Genomic DNA, 18,779 nt, shown 5'->3' with positions numbered 1-18,779 from the left:
TTCAAGTTTATAATAACAGAAATATAACATCGCATAGCTATGCGGATTTCATTAATATGAATAATTTAAATACAAGCGAAACTATTCCAATTCAATCGATAAGGCGATTTGAAACATTACAAATCCACTGTGGTGACTTCCAGATACCTATGTCTAGATGATAGAAGCACAGTTGAACTCGTCTGTCTCTGTGGGTATGTGAAAACGGCAAAGTGCAACTTTAATGACAATGGTAATAATGACACAAATCCATTCCATTCAACCATTCTCGCTGGCAGGCAGGCAGTCATTCTTGCATCGATTACGATGGATCTGCCAGTCACAGCTATCTATGTATGTATGTAGCTGGTATATTACAGCGTTTTGTATCATGGCAATGTTGTTGCTGTTATAGTATGCAGTGGTTTGTATGTATAATGTACATACTTATATGGGGGCATATATTAAGTAAATAATTACAGGTGTGAGTAAACTTGTGTATGTGTGCGTGTAACACCAACAACATCGATCTAGTACAAGTTTATGCCAGCGGTATCAAAGACCTCTCATCCACGAGATTATATACGTACATAAATCATTCAACAGACAAATTCGCCTACAAAACCACTTTGATTTTAAAAGGAGGGGCGGTTATTGGCTTTTCAAATTTAAATTTCTGAAATACACAAAAAATTATGACAGCTTTTGGCGGTATGCCGTTGCAATGTTTTGTTTTTTTTTTTTCACTTTTGCGTTTCTCATTTGTAATGTAAAGATTTGACACATTAATTGACAGTTACTGTTGGTAGTGACGGTGATGGTGGTGATGTTGGTGGTGCTGATGATGGTCATGCTGTTTTAATGCTTTTCAGTTTCTCTCGGTGTTTTTTTTTTTTTTTTTTTGTAACCGAGTTAGGCGATCATGCATCCAAATTGAATTCACACGGTGTCATGTATTGTTCATGCGTCAAGCAGGAAAAATATTTCCCTACAACTTTTTTTAGTTAAAGAAAATGGGTACATTGTTTTTGGTTTTAGGAAGCTGTTTCGCAAGGATATATTAAGGAAATGAAGATGTTATGAATAAAAATCAAATAATTGTTTGAAACAACTCCCCTTTATCTGCGGATGAATTAAAATTGAAAATATTGACAATTTTTGATTGAAAGAAATATTTAAAGTTGTGAAGACATTTTTGATTAATGATTCCAACTATTGTTCATTGGCACTAAAAATATCCATAATGCATACAAAATGTTAACTTACCGGGAGACTTGCAATTAAATTCGTTTTTAGACCATTTGAAGTTTCTTCTGCAATGATAAGGATAATTTCGCCAGATTTCGCCAACCATTAATTCAGCAGGACACTTCAAATTTAAAATATAAACAAAGAAAATAAGTTAGAGATGCAATCAAAGAAGGTTAAAAAACAAGTAAAATAGTATCAGTCGGTTTTGCTGACTGAGGTATACCACCAGCCTTGAGTTATGATTATTCAAACTGTTGATCTCTCCGAAGCAGTTGGCCCATATTGATCAATTCGTATCTGACCTAAGACTGATATAAATATTTTAAAGTGTCAGATTTGGACTATATCGGAAATCGAACATTTTTATCCAATTTTATGCGAACGCATAAATTTCAATAAATTAGATATTCATATCAAATTTCTGGTTAAGAGAAATATTTAGATATAGCAAGTTCTAAAGAAACCCCGACTTGTTTCGCAAGTTATGACAGATATAAGTATTGGAAATTGTGACCCTTTGTTGGTAAGGTACTAGAATCAGAACATCATCTTCACAACAGATCTTGTGTTAGCAAAAATATACCAAGCCTGATGTTGATCGGATGTTAATTTCGCGTATTATGAGTTTCATAGATTCTCAAAATTTTTACCCTTTGTGGGGGAGGTACCAGAAGAAGTGCGCCGATATATGCTACTTTCACAAATGATCTTGTGTTAGCAGAAATAATGGGATATGTGAATTTTGAAGAGAACCGAATGCTTATTTCGGCTTTTATGATCGTTTTGGTTATTCAAAACTTTGAACCTTTGTGGGGGAGGTACCAGAACGAATGGTCCGATCTCTACCATTTTCATCATAGATCTTGTGTTGATGCAAATATTGAGATGTGCGAAGTCTGAATGGAATCGGATGTTAATTTCGCGTTTTATGTGCTCAATAAATACTCAAAAATTTTACCCTTTGTGGGGGAGGTACCAGAAGGAGTGGACCGATATATTTCGTCTTCACACCAGACCTTGGGTTAATAAAAATATTGTGATGTGTTTAATTTGAAGAGAACCGGAAGCTTATTTCGGATTTTATGATAGTTTTGGTTATTCAAAACTTTGAGCCTTTGTGGGGGACGTACCAGAAGGAAATGTTCGATCTCTACCATATTTATCAGAGATCTTACGTTGATGAAAATATGGAGATGTATCAAGTCTGAATGGAATCGGATGTAAATTGCATGTTTTATGGGCTCCATGAATATTCACAATTTTGACTCTTTGTGGGGGAGGTACCAGAAGGAGTGGACCGATATATTCCATCTTAACAACAGATCTTGAGTTTATAAAAATATTGGCATGTGTGTAATTTGAAGAGAACCGGTTGCTTATTTCTGATTTTATGGTCGTTTTGGTTATTCAAAACTTTGACCCTTTGTGGGGGAGGTACCAGAAATAATTGTCCGATCTCTACCATCTTTATTACAGATCTTGTGTCAATGGAAATATTGAGATGTGCCAAGTCTGAATGGAATCGGATGTTGATTTCGTGTTTTATGAGCTTAATGAGTATTCAAAATTTTGACCCTTTGTGGGGGATGTACCAGAAGGAGTGGACCGATATATCCCATCTACAAACTAGACCTTGGATTAATAAAAAATATTGTGATGTGTGTAATTTGAAGACAATCGGACACTTACATCACATTTTATAAGAGTTATAATTATTCACAATTTTTGACCCTGTGCGGGGGAGGTACTTGATGGAGTGGACCGATATTGTCCATTTTCGTACCTGATATAGCACTAATACAAATATAAGATTTGCAAAGTTGGACCAAAATCGGATTATCCTTTCTCTTTCTATGCACCAAATTATTTTCTTTGAAAATGTTAACCCTTTGTGGGGGAGGTACCAGAAGGAGTGGACCGATTTTGTCCATCTCCGAACTCGATCTAAGTTTGTCAATAATATTACGATGTACCAAGTTTGGACCAAATCGGATACTCCTTTCGATAGTTATCGTGCGCACCAACCAGCCAGACAGATCGACACCAAATGTACTGAAACGGATTTGGTCCAAAGAAACCTAGCACGTTTTGGTCGTATCAAATTATATATACCCTCTCTAGCCATATGGTTGAGGGCATAAAAACTGAAAATATTAGTTTACTCGAACAAATTTTCTTATAATTCCATTAAAATTAGTTTAAACAATTCCCCATCAGTCCCCCATTGATCAGCTCTTAGGACACAATATCACAAAATTACCCATAACTACCCCATCACATATCAAATTCTCAGAGGCAACAACATCGAATGCAAGGCAACAACCTTGATTGACTTCCAAACACAAACTCTACATAAATATTCACAACAAATGATGTCAAACCGCCAGAGCTTGTCGATGAAGCCTCCAACGAACAAATCAAATTCGTTGGTTCGAAGGGGATTACACATCGGGGGCCAAAGAGCTATGTGTTTACACACAGTAATTACACATGGGATTGGGTGTAAAATTTGTTTGTTTTTATTGTTGTTGTTGTGGTGTTGAATTGTTACAATTATCTGCGGCTTTAGATAAATACTGTTGTTTTCAATTCATCAACATATGTATGTACATAGCTATCTATGTATGTACGTTCGGTTCGTTCGCATTGACCATAGAAAGTGAATTGAGACAAGGCATCGTCGCAAATAACAACAACACAACGAGAAGTAGCATAACGACATCATCCAAAAAGAGTCGTGTTACAAATCAGCTTAACTTGGCCATAACTCAAACGAGTTTGTGTGTGTTTTTTTGTTAAGATAGCACCATAACCTCAGCAACAATCGGTCATTTGGTTCGACATTTCTGCACTTACATTTTGTGCTTTGACTTTTCTTTCTTTCCATTTCAAATGGTATGTGTTTTCCCATTATTGTTGGTTCTGCTGGTTGTTTTTTATGCGTCTTTATTTCCCAAATGAAAAAGAGGAAAACAAAACTTGGCTAAAATGTTAATAACAAAAACGATTAAATGTAAGTTAATTGTTTAAAAAAATGTGGGTTTACTTTCCATAGAATGTTGGCAATTTTTAGAAAGGAAATTAATTATAGAAAAAAATCGTAAAAAAAATGAACGGTGGCATTCTAGCAAATTTAGAGCCTGTGTCTGTACGAAAGGGAATGCAAAAAAGAGAAAGGATAATCGGAATTTTCACCAACTTTGCAAATCCTAATATTTGCATCAGTTCTAGGTCAGGGGCGAAAATGGACAATATCGGTTTACTCCATCAAGTACCTCCCCCACAAAGGGTCAACATTTTGAATAATTATAGCTCTTATAAAATGTGATGTAACTGTCTGCTTGTCTTTAAACTGCACACATCGCAGTATTTTTATTAAACCAAGGTCTGGTGTGAAGATGGAATATATCGGTCCACTCCTTCTGATACCTTCCCCACAAAGGGTCAACATTTTGAATAATCATGAAGCTCATAAAACGGGAAATTAACATTCGATTTTATTCAGACTTGGTACAACTCAATATTTCCATTAACACAATATCTATTATAAAGATGGCAGAGATCGGACCATTCCTTCTGGTACCTCCGCCACAAAGGGTTAAAATTTTGAATATCCAAAACTATTATGAAATCCGAAATAAGCATCCGTTTCTCATCCAATTTCACACATCCCATTATTTCTACTAGCATAAGATCTGCTGTGAAGATGGGATACATCGGTCCACTCCTTCTGGTACCTTCCCCACAAAGGTTCAACATTTTGAATATTTAAGAAGCTCATAAAACATGAAATTGAAATCCGATTCCATTCAGACTTGGCACATCTCAATATTTCCATAAACAAAAGATGGAAAAGATCGGACCTTTCCTTCTGGTACCTCCCCCACAAATGGTCAAAGTTGTGAATAACAAAAACGATGATAAAATCCGAAATAAGCATCTGGTTCTCTTCATTTTTCACACATCCCATCATTTCTACTAACACAAGATCTGCTGTGAAGAGGGGATACATCGGTAGACTCCTTCCGGTATCTTCCCCACAAAGGTTCAACATTTTGAATATTCATGAAGCTCATAAAACACGAAATTAACATAAGATTTCATTCGGACTTGGTACATATCAATGTTTTCATCAACACAAGATCTGTTATAAAGATGGTAGAGATCGGACCATTTTCTCTGGTACCTTCCCCACAAAGGGTCAACATTTTGAGTATCCAAAACGATCATAAAATCCGAAATAAGCATCCGGTTCTCATGAAATTTCACACTTCCCTTTATTTTTACTAGCATAAGATCTGCTGTGGATATGGGGTATATCGGTTCACTCCATCTGGTACCTCCCCCACAAGGGGGGGGGGGGGAATACCCATCAATCTCATAATACGGGAAATTAACATTTGATTTCATTCAGACTTAGTACACCTCAATATCTCAAATCTATTATAAAGATGGTAGAGATCGGACCATTTCTTCTTGTACCTCCCATACAAAGGGTCAAAATTTTGAATATCCCAAACTATTAGGAAATCCGAAATAAGCATCCGGTTCTCATCAAATTTTAGACATCCCATTATTTCCACTAGCATAAGATCTGCTGTGGATATGGGGCATATCGGTTCACTCCTGCTGGTACCTCTCCCACAAAATTTTGAATATCCATGAAGATCATAAAACGAGAAATTAATATTCGATTTCATCCGATACTCCATAGAGAGTCAACAATTTGAATAATCATAACAGTCGTCAAAATATATTTAAATAATCGAACATTGGCTGAGGGTATACATCATACATATAAATGCTTACTGTTGAGGCCAATGTGGACATGATGTATCCTTTTCCACATTCTCTAAGCTTGTTTAAATTGATACAGTATTAGATTTATATTAAATGGAGACCAAATCAAGGATCCTAAAATCATTTTAATATTGGCAATCTCAAACAATTCTCTTCAATGATCAATGACTCTCTCCGCTCGAAATCATTCCCATGCACCGTTAATCATTCATGTCCACTACCACGAAACTCGCCATCATTAGGCTGCAATTGATTTATGTATTTCAACGTCGTTTTTATGGTTTCAAATTTGTATTTTTTTCTGTTATAAAAAGTGAATAACTGTTTAAAGTTGTAAAAAAATACAAAATTTTATAATCGAAAAATTGTAATTTATCTGGCAGCGGAAGTATTGAATTGCCTGCAAATTAAAATAAATGCAAATGCGTGCCTGCCGTTTTTTTGATTGTTGCTTAATAACTGATATCAATATCGAGTTGTTATTATTTTTTGTTTGTAATTATTTCAATTGTTTGTTACAAAAAATATTATTCAATTTTCGTTTGGTACTGTCTCTTTCGACATGATCGCGATTTACAATTTATGACTGTAACTTTTTTTCGAAAGTCACTAACATTTTTATTATCGTATTTCGTAATAAGGTTTAATTATATGTCGTATTTTATATTTAGGATTTAAAGTTGTTTTAACTTTAAGCTAAATTTTTGAAAACAAGAGATGCGCAAAAGTTTGCATATGCATAAAATTCTCAGTGAAAGTCAACGAATTGCAGGTCAACGAACTTGATTAATTCCAACATACAATTTGAAATATTAAAATTTAATATTTTGTTTGCTGATAATAAATATTCATACACACTCTAACATAACTCGTAGATGCTTTTTGGTATTGTTCTTTTTTTGGTATTGTTCTTGAAAAGGTTCTTAAACTTTTCAATAAAAAGTTCTTGAAAAAATAATCAAACGATTATTTACCAGGATGTCTTTTAAAAGTTCTAACAAAGTCCACAAGTTTTAGAGTTTTAGGGAAGAAATTATAAAACAAAAATTATTAACAATCCGCAATTTAGATTTGGAAAGTCTTAAACAATTATTTTATACATGATGAAAGGCATAAATCGGTTTTACCAGGAGATGTATACCAGCAGCCAATATTCGTTTATCCAAATATATTTTGACTTGTGTTGTGACTAATCAAACTGTAGACCCTTCCGGTTCCAAAGGAGTGGGCCAATATTGTCCATTTCGTATTTGTATTATTTCCTTCATTTTATAAAATATTTCATAATAATTTATGGAAAATGTTGAAATGTGCATGAGGTACCAGAGATATTGGACCGAAGTATTTTGCTTCATCTAATATTGATAAAAATATTGGGATGTGCCTAGTTTAAGGATAATCAATTCAATTCGAATTTTATGCGAATAATTGTTAATCAAAATGTAAGCCTTTCGTGGGGCAGATACCAGAAGGGGAAGGCCGATGTCCATCATCTTTACACCAGATCTTGTGTTAGTAAAAATATTGAGATATGTGAAATTTTGAAGAGAATCGAATGGGTTTTGTTATTCAAAATTTTAACCCCTCTGTTGGGGCGGTACCAGAAGGAGTGGACCAATAAATCCCTTCCCGCCAAATCTTATGTTGATATACATTTTGGGATGATCAGAGTTTAAAAGTTATGAATTGCACATTTCCCGTTTTCCGAGCTTCATGGATATTCAAATGTGTGACCCGTTGTGGAAGAGGTTCCAGACGTGGCCCGTTCTAACTTTGTACCAAATCTTATATTGGAATTAATATTTTATGCGAGTTATAATTATTCAAAATGTTGACCCTTGGTGGGGGAGGTCGATATTGTAAATTTTCGCACTTTACCTAGCACTAATAAAAAATATTAGAGATGGACCCTCCTAGATCTAAATCAAACGCCCTAAATCGGATTTGGGCCAAAAAGACCTAGGGTAAAAAGTAGTATCATTGGTTTTACGTCTTTTTTTAAAATTTAAGTCGTATTTGCGACAGGCACCAAAAGATGTTAATCAATATTATCAATTGGTCTAAACTGAGTTTGAATTTCCATGGGTAAGCTACCAGAATAAGTGGACCAACATTTTTGCCCGCTTTCGAAGTCAATCTAAGTTGGGGAAGGTACCAGAATGAGTGGAATAACATTTTTGCCCACTTTCAAAGTCAATCTAAGTTTAATAAAATTATTACAAGGTACCAGGGTGGGATGACTGGTTTCGGGAATAGATATTGGCGTTAAAACCGTTATTTCCAATAGTGAATGGGATTTTTGTCCGAGGGCTGCATTAAAACATTTTTTTTTCAAAATTTAAGCTGTATTTGCGACAGACACCAAAAGATATAAATCGATATTATCAATTGGCCTAAACTGAGTTTGAATTTCCATGGGGAAAGTACCAGAATGAGTAAACCAACTTATTTTTCCGAGGGCAGCATTAAATTAAATCCGTAAATGATCGGTATTAAATCGTTACAGAATATGTGAATCGATATTTTCAATTGGCCTTAACTGAGTTTGAATCTCGTTGGGGATGTACCACATTCGAAAACAGCCTAAGTTTAATAAAACAAATATTACAATGTGGGTGGGATGACTGGTTTCGTGAAGACACATTGGCCCTAAAATCATTGTCTCCAATATGGGTGGCATTTTTGTCTTAGGACTGTATTAAATCGTGCTCCAACTCAAGTATCTTTATAAAATTAAAATTTGCATTAATATTATTATAAATAATAACACATTTTTTTACGGGATTCAGTAGACTGATTTGTCAATATTCAAATTCAATCTAAGTCTGTAAATATATTACAATGAACAAAATTTGGGAGAACGTTCGAACAGGTGTACATAACAAGATCGATTCAAAATGTCTTGTAACGAGTATCGTCCGACGATGGAGTCTTGGTGCTGATTGAACGAACTAGTCGCCTTGTGGGACTTCGAAAACATATTTATTCGTTATTTAAGAATCGCCCTTAATCGTTTGGGTATTTTTGATAACATTACACGGAACCGTTTTCAAATGGCCAATTTTTTGATACTTCTCAAAATTTTAGATATGAGTGGCTTTAGTATTTTCACTTCTATCTTTGAAAAGACATAGACGATATTTCCGATCCGTGGTCTATATACATATTTATTAATAATTGTTCCTTCTAGGAAATATTGTTTAAGGGTAAAAAAATATGTAAATTTCTCATTCCAATTCCAGTTAAAGATTAAATAAAGATGTACTTACCTAGCAAAAGGTTCTCAATTTATGGGAAGTTTATTGAAAACCATTATTTGACTTCAGAGTACTTCATGAGTACTTCATCCTTTCCAAATTTCATTATGAGTCATAAATCCAGAATTTATGAAAAAGAAGGTGCCCGTGGCTATTTCCAAAAATGCAGTCAGCGGAAGAGTTTGTTACCAAATTAGTAGGATACATTGATGGCTAGTGGCCTTAGCATCAATCGTCTGATGGTTATATTAGTCACCGGGATACGATACGGTGCACCTGACCTCATTTGTCAAAGGAGAAATAATAAATTACCAATGCTGGGACTCGCTTTTAGATTTCAGCAGCAATATTAGGCCAAACATAGAAATCATTCCTATTACACAAGAAAAAATCAAAGGATTATCTAATTTTAACAAAAAAACACCAGAAATTACCACACATCGCACATCTTCAAATGTTCCGGCAGCAACTGCCTTTGTTTAGAACCTGATTTCAGGACAATTGACTTTTCACTAAACACCAAAATATTCCGCATGTTTATTATTCACAAATCACCAAAACGAAATATATTTCAATTATAGAAAAAAAAAAGTTAATAAACTTCACAAAATCCCGCGTAAAAATTACTAAAATCTAACGAAAATAACAAATTGTCAAACAAACCAAACAAACAAATGTTAACAACAACAGCAAAGTAACAGAAGAAAGCTTCACATCACCGCCAACACACAAAAACAAACGCAACAGCATTGCCAGATCAAAGTGCATTTTGCCAGTGTTGTAAAGGCGCGCGACAAACGCCAATTGTCCGCCAAAATGTACCCGCCACAGCAACAACATCAACCAAAAATACCCATACCAATAAGACCGCGTTCATCGCTGTCCACAGACGAACATCATCATCGAATGAAGGATTCACATCATTTACATAGAAAGCCAAGCAATGCTGTGCTGACATTGGCCGGCTTTTGTATATTTCTGTTGGTGTTGTGTGTATTCCTGTTGGGTGCCCTTGTCTATGTGGGCCGAAATATTGTCAATGAGAGGCATAAGACAGGTTTGTTTTTTGGGAGATGAAAATGCTGTTTTGTTTGCTTTATCCAATTGGAATTGATGGGGATGGGTAGTAAGAAATTTTACAAAGGTAATGTATAAGTAATTTACTCAATGAGAGGCCATACATTGAATATTTTCGTTAAAAAATGAGTTTATGGCTATTTTCTCTCTTTTGTCATGACAATTGACAATGTGTGGCATCAGAAGAAAAAAGTATACATTTCATGTATGGCAACACCATATCTCTCTTTGTCGTGAAAATAAGATGTTAAAAATACAACAAAATTCAAAGCTAACGGTTAAATTGTATCAAAAGGCAATGCCAATAAAAGCAGTCACAAAGAATGCCTTCTGTTCTGTTGACATATGAACATGAGTGCATATTTCCATTAAGTGAATAGTTAATTTGAACTTTGCTGGAAATGCATTTTATGCAACCGGTAGTTTACTTTGTTTGCTTTATTGTTTAAACTATTTAACCCTCAAGTTGTTCCCGCAGTAGATATATAACGTACCTTTGCATCATTTACCCATTCATCAATTCCTATTGGGAGCAAAGAACAAAAGACTGATTTGTGACGTGCCTTTAATAACCTCATCATCAAATAGATTTCTCCTACAACGACACCATTCTGAAAGCTGACGGTCAACTGGGTTACGAAAACGGCGGCATACCACTATCCACGAAACCCATTTTGCGTTTTCGTCCCACAGACCAGCAGACACAAACGCCATCACCACCTCCATCGAAAGTTATACGCTTCAACAAAACCACACTGGCTCCCCGAATTATGACCGCCTCAAAGGTGTTGCACCAACTATCATTTCGTCTGCCCCGCGAGTTGCGCCCCCACAAATACAATTTAAGACTGCAGCCAGATTTAAAGAATAAAACATTTACGGGCAATGTAACCATAAGACTGGAAGTATTAAAACCCATATCATTTATACCTTTGCATTCGAAACTGTTGACTGTGGAAACCAAAGAAGTACAACAGCTAGGCGAAGACTTGCAGCCATTGAAATCGCTTACGCCAACGCTGACATTTGAACATCCCGAGTTTCAATATTGGGTAACAGAATTTGCAGAGCCCCTTGAGGTGGGCAATTATTCACTACAATTGGCATTTAATGGTTCTCTGGTCGATCGTATTGTGGGCTTTTATCAAAGTTCTTATTTGGATAAGAAGAAAAATGAGAAGAGGTATATTTATGATGTGTAGAAATGCTTTTGCCATATAGAATAGTTTTTTTAATTGTTTTTACAGAACATGTTAATCAATACATTTATGTTTTTCTTCACAGATCAATTGCCACATCCAAGTTCGAACCCACCTATGCCCGCCAAGCCTTCCCCTGTTTCGATGAACCCGACATGAAGGCCATGTTTGCCATCACTGTGGTCAGACCAACTGAAGATGGTTATCATGCTCTTTCCAACATGAATGTTGAGGTAAGTTTTCGTTAAATAACTGAATAAATGATTATCTAATATAAATTATATTCAAAAAGTTAGATAAGGAGCTATCTACTTAAGGGACAATACTAGAGTAAGAACGATAAGGCAGCTTACTTAGGGATTTGGTTCTTTAAACCCATGCCTTATTGGGGTACATGGAAAAGTGAAGGTTGCCGCTATAAACCAACCGGCTCTCTCTGAGGAAACCCTATATTAAATTCCCTACTAAACCCTATATTAAATTCCCTGCTCCCTGGTTTTTAAAAGTAAATTAGCCTACAATTAGCTTCCAAATCGGTCCCAAAATATATATTTAATACGTCTCATCATCGTAATGGCTATCCTATATTAATTATATTTAGAACAAGGCATCCTAAATAGCCTTTACCTGTATCAAATACGATTTAAATTCATTCAGAATTGAGCTGCTCGTTATATACATCCGATAATGATCATATTTGATATGACACCTCATATTCAATCAAGCAGTAGCCTTTCCCAAATTATAATCATATTATTTTTCGTATTTCGAAATGCTTCCATATTTTGACTCGTGCCAGTTCGCTTTAATCTACCGTCAGACCCATATATGCATTTGTAGCGTGAAGCACATTCTTAGGATAGAAAAATGCAGTTGGACGACTATATGGTACCCACCAAATGCTTTTTTATCCTTATTATTGGAAAGATTGTAAAAAACGTCTGTTAGTATAAAAATTCTTTAGCATACTTTTAGGCGGAGAAAAACAATATAGACATTTTCATTCTTTAAATGCTGAAGTACACTGGAGCCCTGACTTGCGTCGCTTTTCAAAAACCAGAAAATTCGATTTGCGTCGTTGCAATTTCAAGTTGCGTCGGTCCGAGCTACATTGTGGATTACTATTTTTTTTTTGCATTTGCAGTGCCTGGTTTAGCATCTTTTCTGTCGTTTAGCATTTTTAAAATATCTGGTAACACTGATCGTCACCTGTACGTTAAGGGAAATTTCCTTTTCATTGTTGTGCTAAGAACAACTGTCTGGTTGTGGTAAGAATTTAGTGTGTGTGATTCGCCGGAGTACATTAAGGACGTAAAAAATGAGTCAATTTAAAAGAAAATTAATAAGTTTGGAATTAAAATTGGACGTAATAAAACGATTTAAATCGAGAGAAAATGCTGTTAATATAGGAAGAGTTCTTGGACTAGCCCCTACAACAGTAAGAACAATTTGCAACAGAGACAGTGATAAAATAAATCAATTAGCTGAAATTCCACTCCAATCTAAACAAGATACTATAGCAATTTCAATTTGGATACATGATTAAATAAGAGAAGAATGCCACTGAGCAAGGGTAGAAAAAGGTGAGTCGATTTGCGTCGTTTTGAGTTGCGTCACGATTCTCCGGTCCCCATTAACGACGCAAGTTGGGGTTCTAGTGTACATTAAAAGCAATTAAAGCCTGTCTCGTAGAGGATATGTTCTTTGTATCTTTCTATAAGAACTATTTCCTTTGAGAATATGTACAATATTCGTATCAAATAAGGGATTGATTGCCTCTTGGATAAAATTTCGATTGTTTTTACAAAATTTATAACTAATTAAAATTAACAATAATTTTATCTAATTCATATTCTTTTATTTATTTTCCTCCCCCGCTTAGCATGAAGAAGACATTGGCAATGGCCTGACCGAAGTACATTTCGCCGAAAGTGAACCGATGAGTACATATTTGGCTTGTTTCATTGTATCGGACTTCGCATTCAAAGAGAAAGATGTAAAAGGTGTAATTGCAAATGTTCCCAGCTTTAAGATGCGTGTCTTTGCTACACCGGCTCAAGTGGATAAAGTTGATTATGCCTTAAGTGTTGGTGTCGGCATAACTGAATACTATATTGAATATTTCAATATTTCATATCCTTTGCCAAAACTTGATATGGCTGCCATACCCGATTTCGTTTCCGGTGCCATGGAACATTGGGGTTTGGTAACATACAGGGAAACAGCTTTGTTGTACGACAAAACCATTAGCTCAAGTGCCAATCAGCAACGTGTTGCAACTGTGGTGGCACATGAATTGGCTCACATGTGGTTTGGTAATTTGGGTAAGTTTAAGGGAACATTTTATTTTTTGGAACATATTTTATTTTTTGTTTCCTTACAGTTACCATGAAATGGTGGAATGATTTGTGGTTGAATGAAGGTTTTGCCAGTTACATTGAATACAAGGGTGTGGCTCATATTCATCCCGACTGGGATATGGTAGGCTCAATGATATATCCTTTTTTTTCTGAAACATATTTCATACTTGTTCTTTTGTGTCTTATAGCTATCACAATTCCTTATTGCCGATTTACATGGCGTTATGAAACTGGATGCCACATTGGCTTCTCATCCCATTGTACAAACCGTGGAAAGTCCCAATCAAATTACTGAGCTATTCGATAGTATTACGTATTCCAAGGGAGCCTCTGTCATACGCATGCTGGAAGATTTAGTTGGTGCCGAGAAGTTCCGTAATGCCACCACCAATTATTTGAATAGATTCTACTTCTCAAATGCCGAAACCAATGATTTCCTAACTGAAGTTGAAGCCTTGAACTTTGATTTTGATGTGAAGTAAGAAAATCCCCTCCATTCTAATGAATTTGAAAACTAATTTCGTAATTGTATTTTAGATTGATTATGCAAACCTTTACCGAACAAATGGGTTTGCCCGTTGTGGAGGTTAAACGTAATGGCAACTCATATACCTTGACCCAAAAGAGATTCTTTGCCAATCCAGAAGATTACAAAGGCAGCTATACGGATTCGCCATTCAAGTAGGGTTTTTGAAAACAGTATGGAAAAGAAGATGTTATAAAATATTGTCATTGTTTCTCTTGTAGCTACCACTGGTCTATTCCCATTACCTATTTCACAAGCTCCAATTCTGAAGTTCAACGTACAATTTTCAATTATAATGACAATGAAGGTAAGTTTGGGGATCGTATATTAGTTTTTTCTAAAACCAAAATTTTTTCTGCACTTTGCATAAAGAAGATAATTTAAACATTTGAACAATCTACCATATTTGGAATTTAATGATCAAGTTCAACTATCTTCCAAAGGATCTACTTTATTGAATTTCTAAAAATTTATTATACCCTCCACCATAGTATGGATGGTATATTAAGTTTGTCGTTCCGCCGTTTGTAAAACCTCGAAATGTACATTTTAGACCCCACAAAGTTCATATATTCTTGATCTACATAAAATTCTGATGTTCGTCCGTCTGTGGAAATCACTTTATCTTTCGCACGAAATGAAGTAGGTTGATAAAATTTTACTCAAATGTATATTATGTCTGTAGGACTTTTGGTATTGAAAATGGACCATGTAGGTCCACGTTTTGGTATAGCCCCCATATAATGGCACCTCCCTATTTTCGGTTATTTGATGATTTTCGCGACATTTTTCATTGGAAATGTTTGAAATTTGGTATTTGAAGTCTGTAATGGATACTACAGCCTATGACAGAAAATTGTCTGTGCAGGTCCACGTCTTCGTATAGACACCATATAACGGTATCTCCCTATTTTCGGTTATTTGGTGATTTAGGCCACATTATTCACCGGAAATGTTTCAAATTTGTTATTTGAAGTTCGTAATGGATACTACAGCCTAAGACAAAAATTTTCTGTGCAGGTCCATGACTTCGTATAGTCCTCATATAACGGTACCTCCCGATATTCGGTATTTTGATGATTTTAGCGACATTATTCACTGGAATTGTTTCAAATTTGGTATTTGAAGTTCGTAATAGATACTACAGCCTACGAAAGAAAATTGTCTGTGTAGCTCCATGTTTTCGTATAGCCCCCATATAACGACACCTCCCGATATTCGGTATTTTGATGATATAAGCGACATTATTACAAATTTTTTCAAGTTTCGCATTTGAATATTGTTATGGCTTATGACAAAAGTTGCCAATGCAGGTCCACGTCGTCGTATAGAAACTAATAAAACAGCTACATTCGGTATTTTTCAGATTTTAAGAGAATTTTTGACGGATTTTATTTTTTTTTTTGAAAATTGCCAAATTGCTGGAGGATATTCAAAGTTCTGGCCGTCCGAACTTACAGCTGTTTAACTTATTTTTATTAATCTCTTAATTGTTTATTTACAGTCACTGTCACCACTCCGGCCGAAGTGAAATGGATCAAATTCAACAAGGATCAAATCGGTTATTATCGTGTCAACTATCCCACCGAAATGTGGCAATCCCTGATAGATACACTTAAAACAAGCCGTGGCGATTTCAGTGCCTCGGATCGTGCTCATTTGATCAATGATGCCTTTGCCCTGGCCGATGCCGGACAATTGGAATATAGCATTGCTTTGGATTTGAGTAAATATTTGGAAAATGAATTGGATTATGTACCCTGGAATGTGGGTGCCTCACGCCTGAGTGCCATTAAGAATTTGTTGTATTTCACCGATTTGTATCGTGACTTTGTCGATTATGGCCGACAGCTGTTGAAAAATGTCTATCCCGCTGTTACATGGAATGTCAACGATGATCATTTGCAAAAGTAAGTTTTTTGTTTTTGATTTTGCATTTCCGGATCATTGGATTATTTAATTGTTCTTGTAATTTGTATAGCCTTTTACGAGTCACGGTACTCAATGCTGCCTGTGGTTATGGTGTTCCTGAAGCCCTGGACGAAGCTGGCAAACGTTTTACGGAATGGTTGGCAAATCCCTCGGAAAGACCTAATCCTGATATTCGTTCAACTGTTTACTATTATGGCATGCAAAGTGTTGGCAATGAGCAAAGCTGGAATCAAGTTTGGGATTTGTTTGTGGCCGAACAAGATGCCCAGGAGAAAATCAAGCTAATGGAAGCCTTGGCTGCCATCAAGGAACCCTGGATTTTGCAACGGTAAATATAAAGAAAATTCTGATTAGGAACACAATTTTAAAATTTATTTTTTCAATAGTTATATCAATCTGGCCTGGAATGAAAACTATGTACGTGGCCAAGATTACTTCACCTGTCTGCAGTATATTGCCCAGAATCGTATTGGCCAAGCTTTGGTCTGGGATTATGTACGCGAAAATTGGCCACGTTTGGTTGAACGTTTTGGCATTAATGAACGTTATTTGGGCCGTATGATTCCCTCGATTACATCCCGTTTTGCCTCGCAAACCAAATTGGATGAAATGGAAGCTTTCTTTACGAAATATCCTGAAGGTGGTGCTGGTACTGCCGCCCGCAAGGAGGCATTGGAAAATGTCAAGAACAATAAGAAATGGTTGGAAGAGAATCAGGAACAAGTACGTAAATGGCTGGCTGAACAAAATACGGAAATTGATGTGACTACCGTGAATAGCATTAATTGATTGATCACACCCACCACTCTCTAAGCGATATCCAAAGCATATAATTTTGTTATAGCATTTTGTAAATGTATTTTATTTTCTATTTCTTTCACTCTATTCTGTGTCTTTCTATTATTTTGTATTATACACTAGCTTTCCTTTGTTCTTTCTAAGTTGTTCTATCCGGGCATATGCCAAAATGTTTACATATTAGTATTTTATAATTGTAATGTTATTATTTTTTGCATAAAAACAAAAAGTTTTTTTAAATGATATTTAAATAATGAAATTTAGAAATTGTTAAGTCCAATATAGTGCTTTAATTGGATTATATAGTTTTTTTTCCAAAAGAAATACATATATAGAAAATATAAATGCATATTTTTAAGAAAATTTAAATATTGAAGTGTTTTGGAATGAAAATAATTTTTTAAATATAATAATATATTATAATTATTGGGTTGATGCCTTCGGAAGACCATGCGTTGACAGTAACCCTTCGTATAGAGGAGTTGCTATGTACAAAAATCGTGTATGGACTAGGCAGTTAACAACCTTTGCTGAGTAACTTATGCTGGAAAATGTTGTGTTACAATTTTGAAGGATTTAAAATAAATCCATGTATCAAAAGGTTGATTTTCTGCTATCCTGCAAGTCCGGCAGTTTCTTCTTAATCCGCCATAGTATGGAGGGTATCGACTTAGTGATGTCGGTTCTTCCGCCCGTCTGTGGAAATCACTCTAGCTTCCGAACGAAATGAAGTAGGTTGATAAAATTTCACTTAAATGTATATTATCTCTGCAGGACTTTTGGTATTCAAAATAGGCCATGTAGGTCCACGTTTTGGTATAGCCCCCATATAAGGGTGCCTCACTATTTTCGGTATTTTGGTGATTTAAGCGACTTTATTCACCAGAAATGTTTCACATTTGGTATTTGAAGATCGTAACGGATACTACAGCCTATGACAGAAAATTGTCTGTGCGGGTCTATGTCTTTCTATAGCCCCCACACAATGGTACCTCCCTTTATTCGGTTTTTTGATGATATTAGCGACATTATTCACCGGAATTGTTTCAAATTTGGTATTTGAAGTTCGTAGTGGATACTACATTCTAAGACAGAAAATTGTTTGTTCAGGTCCACGTCTTCGTATAGCCCCCATATAACGGCAGCCCCCGATATTCGGTATTTTGATGATCTTAGCGACATTATTTACCAGAATTGTTTCAAATTTGGCATTTGATCACGATGTAGCACCACGTCTTTGTATAGCTTCCATATAAAGGTTTTCATTTGAGCGGTATTTTTCGGCGGATTTATTTATTTATTTTTTTTTCTTTTTGGAAAATATTCATTTTCCTTTCGAACATGAACTTAGCTGCCTTTTTACTTGTTCATACTCTCCTCTAGTTAGACTTACAATCTTAATAAAGACGCAATTGAAATTATAAACACCCAAATGTGGCAAGGAAAACAAGAAGCCTCATAGAATATTCATTTGTCATCACGAGGATGGCATGCTTCCACATTTTACTCCCAATTTCAAGACAAATAATTTTGGTCTCCGAAAAATTCATTTTTACTTCCGCAAACATTGAATAATACATTTATTAAATTGACAAATAAA

At 35.4% G+C, this 18,779-nt stretch overlaps 1 protein-coding gene across 2 annotated transcripts in view; it reads left to right on the top strand.

The window, feature by feature from the left end:
* Window positions 1-17,432, top strand: part of LOC131800326 (glutamyl aminopeptidase-like) — a 50,827-nt gene extending 33,395 nt beyond the window's left edge. The window contains exons 2-12 of one of the 2 annotated variants that reach the window (XM_059130745.1): window positions 9,869-10,344; window positions 10,953-11,547; window positions 11,649-11,796; window positions 13,446-13,887; window positions 13,947-14,044; window positions 14,112-14,401; window positions 14,461-14,604; window positions 14,671-14,756; window positions 15,954-16,359; window positions 16,431-16,709; window positions 16,768-17,432. In XM_059130745.1, coding sequence (XP_058986728.1) covers window positions 10,104-10,344; window positions 10,953-11,547; window positions 11,649-11,796; window positions 13,446-13,887; window positions 13,947-14,044; window positions 14,112-14,401; window positions 14,461-14,604; window positions 14,671-14,756; window positions 15,954-16,359; window positions 16,431-16,709; window positions 16,768-17,170 — 3,132 coding nt within the window. In that variant the 5' untranslated portion in view covers window positions 9,869-10,103 and the 3' untranslated portion in view covers window positions 17,171-17,432. The remainder of the gene's footprint in view (window positions 1-9,868; window positions 10,345-10,952; window positions 11,548-11,648; window positions 11,797-13,445; window positions 13,888-13,946; window positions 14,045-14,111; window positions 14,402-14,460; window positions 14,605-14,670; window positions 14,757-15,953; window positions 16,360-16,430; window positions 16,710-16,767) is intronic. The other variant, XM_059130746.1, reaches the window with a different exon arrangement.
* The last annotated feature ends 1,347 nt before the right edge of the window (window positions 17,433-18,779 follow it).

Source organism: Musca domestica, unplaced genomic scaffold, assembly GCF_030504385.1.
Source record: "Musca domestica strain aabys unplaced genomic scaffold, Musca_domestica.polishedcontigs.V.1.1 79, whole genome shotgun sequence".
NCBI classification, from domain to species: domain Eukaryota; kingdom Metazoa; phylum Arthropoda; class Insecta; order Diptera; family Muscidae; genus Musca; species Musca domestica.
This window is presented reverse-complemented; position numbering and strand designations above follow the sequence as displayed.